Below are 20,135 nucleotides of genomic sequence, written 5' to 3' on the forward strand. Positions count from 1 at the left end.
TTTGGTCCTTTATCATGCCCATCTTTGCATGAAACATTCCCTTCATATCTCCAATTTTCTTGAAGAGATCTCCGGTCCTTCCTATTTTACTGTTTTCTTCTATTTCTTTGCACTGTTCATTTAAGAAGGCATTCTTATCTCTTCTAGCTACTCTCTGGAATTCTGCATTCAGTTGGGTGCATCTTTCTCTTTCTCCTTTGCCTTTCGCTTCCCTTCTTTACTCAGCTATTTGGAAAGCTTCCTCAGACAGCAATTTTGCTTTCTTGCATTTCTTTTTCTTTGGGATGGTTTTAGTTGCTACCTCTTGTACAAAGTTGCGAACCTCCATCCATAGTTCTACAGGCACTCTTTCAGATCTAATTCCTTAAATCTATTTGTCACCTCTACTGTATATTCATCAGGGATATGATTTAGTTCATACCTGAGTGTCCTAGTGCTTTTTCCTACTTTCTTCAATTTAAGCCTAAATTTTGCAATGAGAAGCTCATGATCTGAGCCACAGTCAGCTCCTGGTCTTGTTTTTACTGACTGTATAGAGCGTCTCCATCTTTGGTTGCAGAGCACATAGTCAATCTCATTTCTGTGTTGACCATCTGGTGATGTCCATGTGTAGAGTTGTCTCTTAGGTTGTTGGAAAAGAGTGTTTGTCATGACCATCGTATTATCTTGACAGAATTCTATCAGCCTGTGTCCTGCTTCATTTTGTACTCCAAGGCCAAACTTGCCTGTTATTCCAGTTATCTTTTGGCTTCCTACTTTAGCATTCCAATCCCCCATGACGATAAGAACATCATTTTTGGTGTTAATTCTATAAGGTGCTATAGGACTTCATAGAATCAATCAATTTAATCCTTTTCAGCACCAGTGGTTGGGGGCATAGATTTGGATTACTGTGATATTGAATGGTTTGCCTTGGATTCGAACCGAGATCATTCTGTCATTTTGGGGATTGTATCCCAGTATTGCTTTTCCTACTCTTTTATTAATTATGAAGGCTACTCCATTTCTTCTGATGGATTCTTCCTGCAGTAGTATACCTGATGGTCATCTGAATTAAATTCACCCATTCCTGTCCATTTTAGTTCACTGATTCCTAAGATGCTGATGTTCAATCTTGTCATCTCTTGTTTAACCACGTCCAGCTTCCTTTGATTCATGGATCTTACATTCCAGGTTCCTATGGAGAAAAAAATCTTCACAGCATCGGACTTTCCTTTCACCACTAGATGCATCCACAGCTGAGCATCCTTTCTGCTTTGGCCCAGTCGCTTCACTCTTTCTGGCGTTACTAGTACTAGCCCTCTGCCTTCCCAAGTAGCATATTGGACACCTTCCAACCTGAGGGGCTCATCTTCCGGGGTCATATCTTTTTTCCTTTTGGTACTGTCCATGGGGTTTTCATGGCAAAGATACTGGAGTGGGTTGCCATTTCCTTCTTTAGTGGATCATGTTTTGTCAGAACTCTCTGCTATGATCTGTCCGTCTTGGGTGTCCCTGCATGGCATAGCTCATAGCTTCATTGAGCTACGCAAGCCCCTTTGCCACAACAAGGCAGTAATCCATGAAGGGGGTCAAAGCTCTTACATCCTCCAATTACAATATATTTTGATACTCAAAAGATAATATTAAATAGATCACTGTATATCACTGTAAAGTCACAATATGTTGAGGGAGAAGGGAATTACTGATTTCCCCAGCATTTGTTCAAATGTCATGTTTCTGAAACTTTATAACAATTACTTAAGATAGTAATAACTAAAAATAGTCTCAATCTAATTAAGCTATTTTGTCTTCTACTAAATAGTTCTACTATTTCTTTATTAAAATAAAATAAAAACTGCAGTCATATTTTAACCTCAATCTTTGTATTATACAAATGTAATTGTATTATTATGACAGAATTATTATTATGACAGAATAATGACTTTATTATGACATTAAATTATTTTAATAACTATTGAAGATTTTTTTAGGAAAAGGAGACCAACTGCCCTAAATTCAATTAAGACAGATATTAAAAAGCACTTCCTTCAGAATCTGAAATCCACAATATGAATCTAGATATTGAACAGCAGATTTTCTCCATGATTTTGGAATGATGGAACCAGCTTGGTTTGACATGCTGACTCAATAAATGAATAAATGTCTATATTTCTTTGCAACCATGCTATCCTAATATTCTGGGTTTATTTATAGTTTTAGATTGTAGAACATAGATATTAATATATTTTTAGGTTACTCCAATTGAATAACATGCAGTTTTAGGGAACTAGAAAGGCAAAGAAAGTTGACAAGTCACCACATGATATTTTGTGGGTGATGGAATCTGAATCATGTATGTTGGATAGCATCTATATGTTTACTTAATTACACACACAAAAATTTTTTTCCAGCCTTTATAGTTTTAAATACCGAAGTAATAGCATCATCCTTCCCACAAAAACAAAATACGCTTTGCTTCTGGTCAGTAAATGAAACTAACTTACTCAACCGTAATTTTGATGCAGAAATAAATAAAACAAGTATCTGATGCCATGTACATGCCTATCTCCTTATTACAAAATTCACTTGTAAAGTAAAAAAAAAACAGAATGAAAAGGTGTTTTAATGAGACTTAATAGTCTTGACATACAAGTCCATGTGATATCGCTTATTACTTGCAATTCTCTGAGTGACCACTGGTGGGGAGTGGGGTGAGTTGAGGAACTCTGAAGTTTAGCACTGCTTCCAGTTCTAATGACATGGAAATTAAGTAAAAAATACCTTTCTCTTTTATTTGGAATGAAAGGACACAGGATAAAATATAGAGTTCTTACTATGAATCAGGGAGACTGAACAAGCCTATATTTACTTCATTTTCACCCAATTACCAAAAACAAGTGGTGCCTTTTCAGATCTCAATCCTGCTAGTTCCTGTCAGTAGGGATGGTTTCAATCTGTCTTTGAACACAGATTAATGCCTTCGTAAAACTTGTCTAAACACAGCACAATTAACTCATCTTGCACACATGGATGAAGAACATAAGTCTGAAGAAACAAATTCATATGCCTGAGCCCAGGATGAAAATAGCCTACCTTGGCTCTTTGTGGCAAGTTCATCATGGTGTCTGTCTTGAAGTCATTTTTGTTCTTCCTGCATAGCACAGCTGTGATGATAAGGATGATGACCGTAACGACTGCTATGGGAGCCAACACTGCTGCAATGATCCATAAATTGTTGGGTGGGTTTTTAACTACAGCTGCATACATTAAGAGAAAAGGAAAGAAATAAACTTATAACGTTTACCTGTAATGAATCAGAGCAATGATCCACTTGACTGAATAAATTTTTTTTCTAGCCTTCTCCAATCTAAAATTCTTCCAGATGAACTGGGACTATAAATTCTTGGTGCTAGTCTCACAATGCATCAGGGGAATGTCAGTTTAGAAAAGGCTAGTCTATTTGTTCAGTCAAAAAAAAAAATTTCTATTTCTCCTATGTCAACTGAAAATCTCTGACAGGAGGTTTTCCCTAAGCATACCAACTATGCTCTATCGCGAAGAAATAGATTGCCCCTCACACACAATTATATTCAACAGCATCAGTTTTATTTAGACATTTATACAAAAAAACCAGCATAGGACTACCAGGTTATAAATCTAGAATATATTACAAGAATGCGTGCATGAGTCTTCGATTGTTAAAGGCTATCAATCTAATGTAATTTTAAAATTAAAATCTCTCTGCTGTTGTAAATTCATTAAATCATTAATGTAATGATTTATTAAATTAATGATCTATTCATTAATTTTTAATGATTAAATCATTAATCGTTAATAATTTTAATGATAATTTATCATTATTCATTTAAATAAAATCATTTATGGCATCGTATTAATTCTGCCCAGAGTAGCAGTCACTGCTGCTTCGACATGAAGATATTTGACAAATAAGCAACCAGTCTGAAACTGGTCTTAGCACCTAAAAATGGGGAATATTGTACACTGATATTCAAAACATACCTTTGGGCTTCTTTTTGAACTAAAGTGGTCGAGTGGGCCATACCAAATGGGCTGCGGCAAATAGGCCACAGTGAACAGATGACAGCGGTGGCAAATGGGCTGTGGCAAATGGGCCGCGGTGAACGGGCTGCGGCAAACTGGTCACAGGGAACAGGTCATAGCGAACAGGCCAGATGAATACCGGATGGATGCTGGAGGGAGGCAGAGGCAAGATTTTTTTTCCTTGTTTTCCTCCCCAAAAGCTAGGTGTGTCTTATAGTCCAGAGCATCTTATAGTCCAAAAAATACAGTACTTAGACTTCAGCAAAGCATTTGACAAAGCAGACCACAACCTACTTCATGGTAAGCTAGAAAAAAGTGGGACTGATAGCATCACCACCAGATGGATTGGTAACTGGCAGACAAACTGAATTCAATGAGTAGTCCTCAATAGGTCTACGTCTACATGGAAGGAAGTAAGCAGTCGGGTACCACAAGGTTCCATCTTAGGCCCAGTATTTTTCAATATCTTCATAAACGATTTAGATGAGGGAATAGAAGGGGAACTTAGGAAATTTGCAGATGATACTAAACTGGCAGGAATAATAACAAAATAGAAGATAGGTTCAAGATCCAGATGGATCTTGACAGGCTTGAACACTGGGCCTTATCTAACAGAATGAAATTCAATGTAGAGAAAAGTAAAATCTTACACTTAGGCAAGAAAAAACGAAAGTACACATATAGACTGAAACTAGGCTTAATAGTATTAGCTGTGAGAGAGATCTTGGAGTCTTAATGGACATCCAGCTAAATATGAACCAGCAGTGTGCAGCAGCAGCCAAAAAAGCCAATGCAATCCTAAACTGCATTAACAGAGGGATGCAATCAAGATCAAGTGAGGTACTAATACCAATCTAGAAAGCCTTAGCAAGACCACACTTGGAGTACCACATCCAGTTTTGGTCACCACACTATGGAAAAAATGTTGAGACTCTAGAAAAAGTGCAGAGAAGAGCAACCAGGATGATTAGGGGACTGGAGACTAAAACATATGAAGAACATTTACAGGAACTGGGCACGACTAGTCTAGTGAAGAGAAGGACCAGGGGAGACATGATAGCAGTGTTTCAATATTTGAGGGGCTGCCACAGAGAGAAAGGGATCAAGCTATTTTCAAAGGCACCTGAAGGTCAGAAAATGAATAATGGACAGAAACTGATCAAGGAGAGATTCAACCTAGAAATAAGAAGAAATTTTCTGACAGTGAGAACAATCAACAAATGGAACAGCTTGCCTTTGAAAGTTGTGGGAGCTTCATCACTGGAGGCCTGTTATTAAAAGCAGCTGCTTGCAATTATTGCAGGTTCAAGTCCCACCAGGCCCAAGGTTGACTCAGCCTTCCATCCTTTATAAGGTAGGTAAAATGAGGACCCAGATTGTTGGGGGCAATAAGTTGACTTTGTATATAATATACAAATGGATGAAGACTATTGCTTAACACAGTGTAAGCCGCCCTGAGTCTTCGGAGAAGGGCGGGATATAAATGCAAAAAAAAAAAGAGAGAGATTGGACTGCCATTTGTCAGAAATGGTGAAGGGTCTCCTGGCTTGGGGGGGGGGGGGTTGGACTAGATGACCTACAAGGTTCCTTCCAACTCTTTTAATCTGTTAATCACTAGCTGAGATTAAGGCTCACAGAACTAAGGGATTTCTTTACTCAGTGATCTATGAAACAAGGATGCATATTTTTTCCGTTTATTCAGCTTCCCTATGTACTCTGAAATCAATAGTCGTAAACTAAAAAAACGCTAAACTATTATATGCAGATGTTCTCACAATATTTCTATTCCCCAATTGATTTGAAATGGGTTTTACCTGCACTTAACGTCTATAGAGATGGTAGAACATATTAGTTTTCTATTTTTTTATTACCTTACTGTTTTCAACTATTATGAAAACCAGCTCCAAACCTCTGAAAATATAATAGTCCTAATTACATAAAAATACATAAATACATAAAAAGTACCAAACATATGTAGTTTAGCCAAGCGCTAACACTACTGTAAAAAAAAAATCAATACACAGGTATGCAAAAGGAGTTTGGGTGAGCTATTATCTGTCTGCATAAATAATACTTAGCTCAATAGTCTATTTTATATAAAGCAGTTCCCATTTCTACTGGGTCCAATGTGAGAACATATTAGTGAGCAATTATTTAATTCTCATTTGTGTCGGAGTTTATTATTTTTCCTGGTACAAACTCTACAATACTAACTGAATGCATTCCAGAATACATTATATTCTGCAATCTAGAATACATTGTAATATGTGGAAATAAACATAGAAATTATCTGCAATGTTAGAATAATTTATCATACACTTCTTTCTTTTTCTACAATTAATAAACATAATTTCAGTCTTGCAAAACTATAGATAAACAACCAATGCTTAACTGTAATTTAAAAACACCTTGCTCTGGAGAAGATACGTTGACCTATTTCAGAGTATTAGAATCTTAGCTTAACAAGCTCAGATATTGATCTGTTTTATTCAGCCACTTTATCCTCCTTTATACCAGCAAGTACTGTAATAGGTTATTCAGTTATCTATATACTCCTCACAGTTTCCAAATAAGCAAAGACAAGATATCAAATTCAAACAATTTCACACTCTAGTTTATCTTAACCATTCATTACACCATTTCACTTTGTGCATAACAAAAAGTTACAGAAAAATCTAGGGTAGATATAGGTTGCTTGCTTTCTTGCTTGCTTAAATAAAGGAAAGAGCAAAGAAGATATATAGGTTCTCAAAATCATTCATCTCTTGCTTCAGTAAGACAAGAGGTTGACAATCCAAACACACAAGCTGACTTCTAAGAAATGACCAGGATATGGAATGTTGTTGTTATATAAACCATATATCTTTTATTACCAACTATGACAGCATGCAGCTTCTCATCTATCAATTTCTTAAAAATTAGATGAATCTAAAACAAAAATCCCAACACAGGCAGCAGGCAAGAAGTCACTAAACAGGTTGAAAGTACACTGTGCAATCCAAAACTAAGACTAATATATTTGTACAGTCCATGTCACATTTACTGCATTGAAACATACTGAATCTAAGATTTCTGTTAATTCTTCACCTAGGCTATCATTATGGCATGTTTACACTTCCTATAAACCAAAGGGTCAGTGTAAATTATAATCTCACAAATAATATAATCACATACGTATTTATGCATACATCCTACATTATCAAAAAGCTCTTCCATATGATATTGTTCTAAAGAATGTGATATAGTATTCAAAGAGAAAAAAGCAACTAATAAGCAACTACAGAAGATAACATTTTTAATAAGCCTGGGCACTAGAAGGTTTTTCTTACATTTTCATAACAATCATAAGAATTATAATTAGACATCTAAAAGAGGAAGGGGGAAGCAAAGAAAATATTTCTTACGATCAGCTTGTACTTGAACAACATATCCTAGGGTCAAGGCCATCCTTTGTGAATCAACCGTAGTCAAACGTTTAGCAGCTATTGTGCCCAACAAAGGTTTCCCATTGTATAAAGTATAGTAAGTCAATTCAGCAGGCTCCCGGGGACCTGGAATTCGCTGCATTTTTACCATCTTAAAAACACACACACACAAATAAAGATCATAGAAAGCAATTACATCTGTAATGTTAATATGTTCATGTCTATATCCTGCAAAAGACAACATTAATTTGTAAATAGGCTTGTAAATTTAAATTAAATTTTCAATTAAATCTGCAATATTCATGAATATTCAGAAGGAAGTTATTTAGTTCAGAAATACCACTGGGAACTTGTTTGTATCCCATACTGACAAGTTATACATAGACAGGGCTAGCTACAAATCTCAGTATTCCAGACACTAACTCTTTGTTCAGGAATTGATTTCCTTGGCAGAAAGCTCACAAACAAAACCTGGCTAGATTAGTTCATTTATTGAGACAAATGGATGAACCAAAAATAAACATACAAAATTTGTCTTCTATCATTTATACTCTTTATACTTTATACTCCTGACATAGGAGTATAAATCTACTAAACGCCAGGATTTGCACTGTAGGCTTAGTCTTTTCACTTGTCAGGATAAGCAGAACTTTCACTGTTGTCTTGTTATTTATGAAAGTCACTTGATCTATGTTCACAAATTTATTTGCATTCCTCTTGTATTTCAGTTTCTAGGTACTAAATTAATCTGAGTGATTCCAGCTTCTTGGTGATTCATAAAGTCTGCTCCAATCAAAATAATAATAATAATAAATAATAATAATATTTTAATTTGTATACCGCCCTTCTCCCGAAGGACTCAGGGCGGTGAACAGGCAGATAAAATATACATACATACAATAATTAAAAACATCCCTTAAAAAACTAATTTAAATGCCCAAAATATTAAAAACGTACTTCCCCATAAAATCACAGAATTTTAAAAACCCATCCAATAAAAATAAGAATCAGGCTAGTCCAGCCATACGGAATAAATAAGTTTTAAGTTCGCGGCGAAAGGTCCTAAGGTCAGGTAATTGTCGAAGTCCGAGGGAAGTTCGTTCCACAGGGTGAGCCCCACAGAGAAGGCCCTCCTGGGGCCGCCAGTCGACACTGTTTGGCTGACGGCACCCTGAGGAGTCCCTCTCTGTGGGAACGCATCGGACGATGGGAGATAGAAGCCGCAGTAGACGGTCCCGTAGATAGCCCGGTCCTAAGCCATGGAGCGCTTTAAAGGTGGTAACCAATACCTTGAAGCGCACCCGAAAACAACAGGTAGCCAGTGCAGTCTGCGAGGATAGGTGTTATATGGGAGCTCCGAGACGCTCCCTCAATAACCCGCGCAGCCGCGTTCTGAACTAGCTGAAGTCTCCGGGTGCTCTTCAAGGGGAGCCCCATGTAGAGAGCATTGCAGTAGTCCAGGCGAGAGGTAACGAGAGCATGAGTGACTGTGCATAAGGCATCCCGGTCCAGGAAGGGATGCAACTGGCGGATCAGGCGAACCTGGTAAAATGCTCTCCTGGAGACGGTTGCCAAATGGTCTTCAAAGGACAACCGACCATCCAGGAGCACGCCCAAGTTGCGTACCTTCTCCATCGGGGCCAATGATTCACCCCCGACAGACAGCCGCATCTGCAGCTGACTGTACCGAGGTGCCGGCATCCACAGCCACTCCGTCTTGGAGGGATTAAGTTTGAGCCTGTTCCTCCCCATCCAGACCCGTACGGCCTCCAGACACCGGGACAGCACTTCGACAGCTTCACTGGGGTGGCCCGGGGTGGAAAAGTACAGCTGGGTATCATCAGCGTACAGTTGATATCTCACCCCAAAGCCACTGATGATCTCACCCAGCGGCTTCATATAGATGTTGAACAGGAGGGGTGAGAGAATCGACCCCTGCGGCACCCCACACATGAGGCACCTTGGAGTCGATCTCTGCCCCCCTGTCAACACCGTCTGCGTCCGATCAGAGAGGTAGGAGGAGAACCACCGATAAACGGTGCCTCCCACTCCCAACCCCTCCAACCGGCGCAGCAGGATACCATGGTCGATGGTATCAAAAGCCGCTGAGAGATCTAATAGGACCAGGGCAGAGGAATAACCCCTATCCCTGGCCTCCAGAGATCATCCACCAGTGCGACCAAAGCTGTCTCCAGATTGTATCGGGGCCGGAAGCCGGACTGGAACGGGTCTAGATAGACAGCTTCATCCAGGTACTGGGGTAGCTGACATGCCACCACACTCTCAACAACCTTCGCCGTGAAGCGAAGATTGGAGACTGGCCGGTAGTTCCCTAAAACAGCTGGGTCCAGGGAAGGCTTGAGGAGGGTCTCACCACTGCCTCTTTCAAGGCCGCGGGAAAGACCCCCTCCCGCAAAGAAGCATTTGTAATCCCCTGGAGCCAGCCTCGCGTCACCTCCTGAGTAGCCAGTACTAACCAGGAGGGACACGGATCCAGTAAACATGTGGTGGCGTTCAGCCTACCCAGCAACCTGTCCATGTCCTCGGGAGTCACAGGATCAAAGTCATCCCAAACCACCTCAACAAGACGGGCCTCAGAACCCTCGCCTGGATCTACCCAATTTTGATCCAATCCGTCCCGAAGCTGAACGATTTTGTCGTATAGATAACCGTTAAACTCCTCGGCACGCCCTTGTAGGGGGTCCTCCCGCCCCTCCTGTTGAAGGAGAGAGCGGGTCACCCGAAACAGGGCGGCCGGGCGGTTATCTGCCGACGCAATGAGGGAGGAAACGTAGGAACGCTTCGCAACCCTCATTGGATCAGACACCTAGGTTCACACACCAAATAACAAAATCTTGCTCTTAGATTTTCTTTTTATGCAACCATGTACAAATCAGATAACTAACTAATGGAGGGGAACAGTAATTGGGGAAAGTCCTCCCCCAAACCTGGAATACCTTTATTCATGTGTGCTATAGGTACATTAATGTATTTGCTACAATATTTCATATTACCTACATAAAACAGAAAACTTTGGTATAAAAATCTCTCCCATTAGCAACCAAACATTCAGTAGAACAGAGATAGATAGATAGATAGATAGATAGATAGATAGATAGATAGATAGATAGATAGATAGATAGATAGATAGATAGATAGATAGATCAATCTGTATCTATCTATCTAAAACCTGAAATATTTTCACATGTCTCATTTTCAAACAAAGAGCTGAAGAAAAACAACTGTGAGTTGTTCTAATTTTAACCTACCAAAATTTGTAATAAAAATGAACAGAAAAACCTTAATTTCCCATAATCTTCACCAGAATATGAAGTTTCTGGTTGATATTTCCCAAAATACTGCAAAAGAGGGAGAAACTTAAGAATTGTCTTTAATTCTTGTCTCTACCTGCACAGTAAAGCTGCCAATAGTAGTGGCTCGTTTAAATCGTCTTTCTTGTTGATGAGACATCATGAACAGTGGTGCTAAACGTTGCTCCATGAGTCTTGCAAAACTTTGGTTATTCACCCCCAGCAATGTAATGTCAACTCCCAGTAAAACTACAAAAATAGAAGGAAAATACATACTGCAGCAGTGAGCTAGATATATAAACATATATGCTTAAAAATGTTTTTCTTTCAACACTTTCAAGGGTTCTGTGGGTTTTTTTATGTACAATATTCAATCCAGCATAGGGCTTGTACATGTGTACAAGTACTGTGTGACCTTTAATTGGTTGTTAAAATATATCTTAATCCTGCAACGTATTTGTAAAATGTTTTTCTTGAAAAATGACTTGGAAGCACATTCCACAAATCCTATTGTGGACATTAGTTTATACCATTTTATAGCTGTTCTTATTATTAGTGTCAGGGTTCCAAGTAATACCTCCAACGAAAGAAGACTCGAAGGCTAGAAGTTCCTCAAAGTTCCATTTTATTAGAGATGTCATACTGGCACATCTGGGAAAACCCGAATCTGAAAGCTTCCAGGTTTTTCCCACCCAAAAGAAAGTCCAAGTCCCTGCCCCAGCACCCACATGTCCATCATATGGTCCAATCAATGCACCGTCCCAACTGGAGATGCCTCCCAGTCACACCACTCCAGGTACAGAGCAGGATGTCCTTGACTCTCAGAGAAAAGAATGTTATTATGGCTAGATATCTCCCCAACTCCACACAATTCCCCCTCCCAGTTTTCCACAGCACTAAATGTGGTAGCCCTGAAAGATCCAAAGTAAAAGATGGCTTCCAGGACTGACAATTAGAAGCTTATATATTTTTACACTTGTACTCTAAAAGGTTAAATAGTTGTTTTATTAGCATCGTTTTACTTTGATTATTGTTAAATATATGTTTTAAATATTGATTTTCATGTGAAGACCACCCTTATAAATTATGAACAGATGACAATTACAATAAAAAATGAATTGCCATGTTAAAAATGATCATATAAATATGGACAAAATGTTCTCTTGAGTAATCACAATTGTTAAAGGTCACTGTGAAATAACAAACAGTACCTGCACACATGAACATTTCCTATGCTATATTGAATATTGTACATTAAAAAAAACACACAACACTTGAAAGTGACAAAAAAGAAAAAAAATCTTTAAAAGACCAGAGAAACACAGCTGTAGCTTATTTATTGAGAAATGGAGAACAGGGATTCCATTAGATTTACACTGGGAATCACAGAAACACAAGAAATATTTGTCCCTCCAAGAAATTACTGGTTTCTACTTATGCTGCAGCCCAAACAAATTGGAAGTAATCAACTACATAACAAAGTATTTGTTTCAATTCAGGAGATAAATGTTCTCTGTGGAAGTAATTTAAACCAAAGCACAGCTGTACAAAACCTGCAGATTTAGAAAGTTCCACCTTTCTCCAAAAAAACTGCAACATGAATGAATTGTGCCGTAGCACAGTTGCATTGCAGAAAAAATTACTGTTCCATATTCTTACTTTCTGAAGCAGAGAAAATATGCAACTTGCATAGTTAACCATCCATACTAAGAATGTTCATGTTTTAACTACTGTGTTCTAGGATTTAGCAAAAACGAAATGGGGAAAAAAATAAACTCCACTTGCATTTTTCCAAGAATGTGTCTTTTATTCCTTTAGAAAAATTGGATTTTATTAGGAAATTAATCTCACTGGTAGAATTGTTTGGTATGTAGGGGGCAGGTTGTTGAAAAAGGAGAGCTAGCAGGAGAAAATCAACCCTTCTTATATGCATGCTGAGAGGAACAGTGCAAGTATGTTGCTATGAGACAGCCAGATGTATATATGGCCAGTAGGTATTTATAAATCAACACTTTGTATACCTCGTTATTTTTGTTAAGGGTCATGAAACTTGTAAACCTTTTGGATTTGAAATTCATAGTTGTTTTTTTCAAAGAACTAACTGAATAAGGCAATAATTTGAAGAAGTCTCAGACTATTTAATACTTTACGAAGTCACCTAAAAATGCAGATATCACACTCATTTTAACAATGTCAACCTCACAATGTCAGGATTCTCTCATTAGGAAAATGCTGTCTTAAAAAAAATAACTCTTTACCTGTAATCACCCAGTAATCTCTAGTTGCTTCTGAAGTATCGAGATTTGGATATTCCAGTGCTTTAAAATAAAACAGGAAACAAAGCAATCAAATACTCAACTAGCTTCACATTTTCCAAATTGTCTTTTTTTCTTGTGGCTGTGCCAAAAGTTTATTCTGCAAAATGTCAGTTTTGTTTTCTTACCAGGAATCCCTGCATGCAAGTATTCCTTATTTCTAAATGTCTCAATAAGCTCCAGAATCAGATCGTCAAGCTCATATACAAAGGGAAAATCACACAGATCATCTATACTTTCCAAATAAGTTTTATAAGGTTACATTATAAATTGTGCACCAGAGAAAATATATATTGAAAATATATATATGAGTTGGTGTTCTTTGGAAATCAAGCCCCACATGTAATTTATTGCTACTCCTATCTGACATTTAAACTGAAGTCATAATTCCCTTCAGAATTTGCTAATAGGGTTTTGGGTAACTGTAAAAAATAAAAGACAACTAAGATGTGATTATGGTGAAGGTGGGAAAAATCCACTTCAAAACCAGTTCAAAGGGTTACAAAAAAGTTAGCTAGCCTATTCATCCAGATGTGGGCAGAGACAACAGAAGTCAGGGGAAATCATGTCCAGAGGCCAATCAGGAAAATAGTTTCCTTCTCTTAAATTGGCTTTCTTCTTAAAGGAATCTTTTGGAGTTGGGAGTTTTCTCCTTCAGAAGCAACTGAAGAGCACAAAGAGCTCTTCAAGATTGGGGGCAGATTATAATACAAACAATATGCAATTTTCCAAATTGGTACCACCCACATGTTTTGGCCATGCTGGGGAAGATGAAAATTGCAAACTGGATTGGTTAAAGCTGATGTGCACAGTCAACAGACCCATAACTATATATAACAATACATATCCATACAGATAATCCAAAATAAATGCTAATTCATTCATTAATACAACATTAACAGCATTTTAATTTAAAAGACAGGTATAATGATGTGCCGACATACACATATGCCATATAAGGAGAAACATATTTTTTTGAGCAATCAATTATCAAAAGTAAATTTCATTGCTGCAATTTTATTCTATTTATGACTTTTTAAATCATGTATGAAGGAGATTTTACAGCCTAAAGGGAAATGACAGTATGAAAATGCTCCGTGCCTTTACCAATAAATTAAAATTATGCAGTAGCAAATTAATAAGCTCTTTCTAGATTGATATTTACAGAAGAGAAATCATGAACCTTTCATGCTCTTCAGATTTATGAGACAACACAGCAAAAAAGCAAAAAAAAGTAATTATGTGAAAGAACAGAAGACGGCTGCAATATAATGAAAAGAAACATGAAAAGGTATAATTTCTGAAAGATTCTTTCTCAGTGCCAAGTTTAAGATAAAACCCCTCTTGGTGTATATAATGTTGAAAGAGTAGGAAAAATTTGTTCCATCAACAAATGAACAGAAATGGATTCAACTCAAAGTATATTTTGTAACGAAGTAAGTCACTTGATTAGACTATGCATATTGTTCTTTTGAGGGACGCGGTGGCTCAGTGGCTAATACGCTGAGCTTGTCAATCGAAAGGTCGGCAGTTCAGCGGTTCGAATCCCTAGCGCCGCATAATGGGATGAGCTCCCATTACTTGTCCCAGTTTCTGCCAACCTAGCAGTTTGAAAGCATGTAAAAAATGCAAGTAGAAAAAATAGGGGTCACCTTTGGTGGGAAGATAACAGCATTTCGTGTGCCTTTGGCGTTTAGTCATGCTGGCACATGACCACAGAGACGTCTTCGGACAGCGCTGGCTCTTCGGCTTTGAAACGGAGATGAGCACTACCCCCTAGAGTCGGGAACGACTAGCACATATGTGCGTGGGGAACCTTTACCTTTACTTTTATTGTTCTTTTAAATCTATTGTTCAATGTTTATAAAAATTTGGTTGCCAGCAAAGTCACTAATCATTTCATGACCTCATAATATACTTTGGAAAGTAGTCTGGGGAACTGGTACTACTTAATTTTATTAAGCCCCTTCAGTATTTCTTTTCAGATGCATTATAAACAGAGGTTTTCCCCATATTCCCTTTTAAGGAAAGATGGTTGGCAAAGTAAACTAACATTTGTTATCTGAAGCAAATTAAATCAATGGTTCTTAAATACTAAATATTTCCAAATAGCCTATCAGTTATTATTAAATATGTTCTTGAGCTGAACTCCCAGTGATTTTTTTGATTCTCTCCATATCCATGTCATGGCAGCATATGAATATGAATTGCTCCTTTCCCCAGAACACCTTTTTAAAAATCTAGCCTGCAGCTCTACTATTTTTTGTTATTATCTGAAAAACAAATGAAGTCCTACCCTCCTTGGCTTTATGGGATTAGCCAAGACCAACAACCTCATTATCACCTCCTGAAACCTCATTTGATATGAATGATTACCAAGTATTAGGACAATGTGAAGAACATAGATATTTGATCCGGAATGGATGACTGTTATCTTTTGGGCCAACTTGAGATAGATGCCTTGGTAAATTTTCTACGAGTTAATTACAACAGGGGGTCCCTTTTTGGTTCCATGGATGGGCGGCAGTGCGCACAACCTAATTCCCACACATCCACAAATGAAGTTTCACATGTTAACCTACCCGTAGTGGGTTGCTACCGATTCTCCCCAGTTCGCAAGAACCAGTAGTAAACATTTTGAGTAGTTTGGTGAACCGGTAGTAAAAATTCTGCCTGGCCCCACCCCCAACCTATTGCTGCCTCCCAACTCCCAGCTGATCGGCTAGAAGGAAAAAATTAAGACTCACTTGTCGAAGAAGAGGGAAAAAAAACCCAAGACACCGTCCCTTTAAATTGAGAAGCCAAGAAGCCTCCGAACTGGCTTCTCAGCCAGGAGATCACTTGGCAAAGAAGAAGGAGGGGGGGAAATGCTGTCATTTTAAATTGACAGAGCTGGAAGCTCCTTTCTGGGTCAGCTGAACAACAAATTGGATAAGAGGAGGAATTCTTATATGGTTCGATGTTTTTGAAGTTTTGGGGTTTGTGCAACATGGGCTTTGTGTTTCTAAAAAGGTTTGGGCGATTTCCATTGTGAAGTATCCGGTCTTGAGTGAGTTTTCTGCCTGCTTGTAAATGGAGCCGAACTTCCGGCTTCCACTTTATATTATCTGAAGCTGTTTTCTGCTTACAAAGTTTCCTTTATGCAGCTGGCAGGAATATGGAATTCCAGGCAGGTTCCTTGCTAGCAGCTTGATTATTCCTTAATTATCTGGGATATTTTATTTGGGAAATGAAGAGAGAGGAGTTTGATTCCTTCCCAGAAGAGATTAGTGGGGTGGGGAGGAAATGGGGATTTTGAAGTAACCTTCCCCTGGAGTGGGGAGGGAATGGGGATTTTAGGCTTGCTGGCAAACATCAGCCATAATACTAATGATTTTTTGAACAATATGCAGGTTGTATTACATGAATGGCTATTTTATATGTGAAATTATGACTGAAACCTATATAGGTTCACACTGTCAGGAAGTTTGTCCTTAGTTTTAAGTTGCTTCTCTCTTTGTTGAGTTTCCATCCATTGCTTCTTGTTTTGCCTTCTGGTGCTTTGAAAAATACTCCCCTCCCTTCTTTCTAGCAGCCCCTTAAAAGACTGTTGCCTATCACACTCTTGGGCAAAGCATGTGAGCCATTTCCTCCTTTCAGTGGTCCATGAAAGTACATCTATAGCAGAGGTCTCTAACCTTGGCCACTTTAAGACAGCAAAGCTGGCTGAGGAATTCTGGGAGTTGAAGTCCATAAGTCTTAAAGTGGCCAAGTTTGGAGACCCCTGATCTATAGTATGTAGATAATAAAGTTGAAAAAAGGTGAACAACATTTTTGCAGAACTATAGATACGTTGAGGCTGGGTATGACAAGGAATGGCTGGGCGGGGAGGGGCCAGGTGAGGTACCCCTTGACATGAGAGACATTGAGTTGGCCACGCCTACCCAGTCATATGACCATCAAGCTACACCCATTGTCACATGACCATCAAGCCATGCCCACAAAATAAGCCACGCCCACAGAACCGGTAGTAAAAAAAATTAGAACCCACCCCTGTCACCCACCATTTTGGTGGCCCGGTTCCCAACAGATTCAGGATCCCTGGATTACAATAACAGTTCCAAAGAGAGGGCTTTGAAATTTTAATTTTACCTTTTTTATTGTTGTTGTTGTTGTTGTTAACTATTTGGTCATTAATATAGTATATGGATGACAGGCTAATAACTTGCAAATAGATTTAGTAGTTTAAAAATGGGGGGGGCTGTTTCATAAGGGGTGAGAAACTAATATTGTTGTAATATATTAATCTGTATTCAACTAGGAAGGATAATATGTGTATATGTGTTAGGTTTTTTTTCCAATGCATTTTAATGTTTTGTTTGTTTTATGTTTTCTGCTTTCTTTTTTTAAAAATAAACTTTTGAATTTTTTTGAATGTGTATTTTAACTTTTTTTAATAAAATAAAAATAGAACAATAAAATAGGGAGTAATATAAAGACGACTTACCTTCAGCAATAGTTAATGGTGGGAAAGTAAGATAGAATCCCACCAGTTCTGCTGAAAGCTGATTAAGAAGGTTGCTTGAAACTGTGCCATTTAAGACTGTACTTTCATTTCTCACCACGTAAAACAGAGTGACAGCCTGAGACACATTTGATGTGTTCAGGATCTGAAAAAATAAAACAATTGCAATAGGGAGAGAGTGGATAAATTCATTTTGATTTATTGCTCTTTCCATGTATTATTACATTAGTGCAAAGATCAAAGGTAAATGTTAATCATGCTATTACTATAAAAGACACATGCGCCCATGTATTTCCACTCTTTAGATAAACAATGCAACCAACCCAAGAGGCAGTAGAAAAGAATATTTCTATTTCACAAACAAAAATTCATCTTGGAAACACATTCTTTATATATATAATGATGGGCCATTTGCCTCTATATATGAAAGAAAATGGTAACATTTCTGTTGTTATGTTTGATTCTGCTCCATTTTTAACTTTTAAGAGCTGAGCATTCAAAACATTCAAATCTCATTTGTTCTTATAGTTTTGCCCACCCATCTAATATGCAGGGCTATCAACTATATAAATTAAAACCAATTGTATACTATGGAAAGTAGAGCTGGGGGGAAACGGGAGAGGGAACAAGCAGGAGAAGTAAAAATGGCATGTTCCATGCATGGGGGAGACAATATTTCATTCAGGTGTCTTCCATTAAAACAAATAGGGAGTGGAGGAAGTTCAAATGGGAAATGTGTCTTGTCTTCATGGTAATGCCATTTTCAACAAAGTAACGTTATGCCCACAAAGTTTACCACATGCTTTCAGTGCATATTATGCAAGTCTAATTGCACAGACCTGCAGCAAACATCTGGGGCAGACAAGACTGCCATCCTTTCTTGATGCTCAAAGAAGAAGCAAAAGAGCACACATAACTCTTCCTCATCTCTATTAGTTTAAAAAAAGCCCCCAAAATATGCTGTGCATCATGCAAACAAATTTTTGCTTACAGGCACATTCTAAATGTAAGAAAACTCAAAACAGATTTAATACAATGAGATAAAGATCTCATCTATGATAGGAAGATGATATTACGAGATTCTGTACTGATGAAGACAAAAATATCATAAGGGAGGGAATATACAGGTATCAGATCCAATCACTCCTATCACTCTTGTTCATTGATGGCCTCTTGTTCTATCTGCTTTGAGCGTATATTGTTCTAAGACCCATTAAATTATATTAAAAAAGGAACATATTTATATGATACTAAAAGGTGTTAAAAGTTCAAACTGATAATAATATAGATCAGTTTGCTCACATAAAAATTATTCAGATGCCAAATAAATAATTTCTTGTTCTGAATTCAAGATTTTTTTCATAAAGTAATTACTGTATATGATTCATACTCTTTCTACACAAAGTAAACAGTTCACTTCTGCCAGTCAAGCTTATCAAGCCAAATTTTTGACACTTCTTTCCTTTGGCATGTCCCTGTGGATTTCTGGCATGACTAGTCAACTAGAAAGGATCCTATCAAACTTTATTTTGATTTTTACCACTCACTATATAGAATATGACTACATATCTGGAAGTGAGTATATAATTAACTGAATATAAAACTTGGAAAAATGTTTGAAATGATTATTGAATTCTGTCATTGCTCCATTTAGTAACACACATTGATGTAAGATTCCTTCAGCAATCAGTAGGTGGTTTTAGGGGAAAAAAGAATTATGATGGCACATATCTTTTAGTTAGTTATAGCTTTTAAAAGATTCCAATATCCATAAAATAAAAGTAACTGGTTTAGTTTTACAGCATCTGAGAAATGCAGCCAGTAAGTTTTACCACTTATATTCTTAAGTAATCTTTCAATAATAACTACAAATAAGCGGTTAAGATCAATGGTGGGATTCAATTTTTTTTACTATCGGTTCTGTGGGCATAGCATGGCTTGGTGGGCATGGCAGGAGAAGGATGCTGTAAAATCTCCATTCCCTCCCCACTCCAGGGGAAGGATACTGCAAAATCCCCATTTCCTCCCAATCAGCTGGGACTTGAGAGGCAGAAAATAGATGGGGGAGGGGCCAGACAGAGATGGTATTTACTGGTTCTCCAAACTACTCAAAATTTCCACTACCGGTTCTCCAGAACTGGTCAGAAACTGCTGAATACCACCTCTGGTTAAGATCCATTATTCATACAATTTAACTGCTTTTAAATGTGGAACCAGACTGTATTCACTTTAACTGGTGCCTTCTGCTTTGTGAACTGGCCAGTTAACACAATTCAATTGGTTTTGCAGATACTGAACAGGATTTTGGTCCTGTTTGAGATGAATCCTGTCGTTGCTAATTACTGTGCATGGGAGTCCTACAACAGCTAGCTAACTCATTCATTCATTCACTCATTCATTCATTCATTTAAAACATTTATATAGCCACCCATCTTGTAGAACACAACCCTGGGAGGCTGAAAGTAATAAACACGAACAAAAGAAAACCAAGAAAAACCAGGCATCCAATCCATCATCAACATTCATTCATGCAAAC

The 20,135-nt window shown here is 37.9% G+C and overlaps 1 protein-coding gene across 1 annotated transcript in view; it reads right to left on the reverse strand.

Annotated features, from left to right (window-relative positions):
- The window catches only part of KIAA1549L (KIAA1549 like), a 129,374-nt gene that overhangs the window by 99,089 nt on the left and 10,150 nt on the right, over nt 1-20,135 (reverse strand). Inside the window, exons 6-10 of the mRNA XM_058160589.1 lie at nt 17,582-17,744; nt 13,039-13,098; nt 10,878-11,029; nt 7,449-7,620; nt 3,076-3,239 (exon numbers count right to left, since the gene is read on the reverse strand). Coding sequence (XP_058016572.1) covers nt 3,076-3,239; nt 7,449-7,620; nt 10,878-11,029; nt 13,039-13,098; nt 17,582-17,744 — 711 coding nt within the window. The remainder of the gene's footprint in view (nt 1-3,075; nt 3,240-7,448; nt 7,621-10,877; nt 11,030-13,038; nt 13,099-17,581; nt 17,745-20,135) is intronic.

The sequence above is a fragment of the Ahaetulla prasina genome, chromosome 1 (genome assembly GCF_028640845.1).
Source record: "Ahaetulla prasina isolate Xishuangbanna chromosome 1, ASM2864084v1, whole genome shotgun sequence".
NCBI classification, from domain to species: domain Eukaryota; kingdom Metazoa; phylum Chordata; class Lepidosauria; order Squamata; family Colubridae; genus Ahaetulla; species Ahaetulla prasina.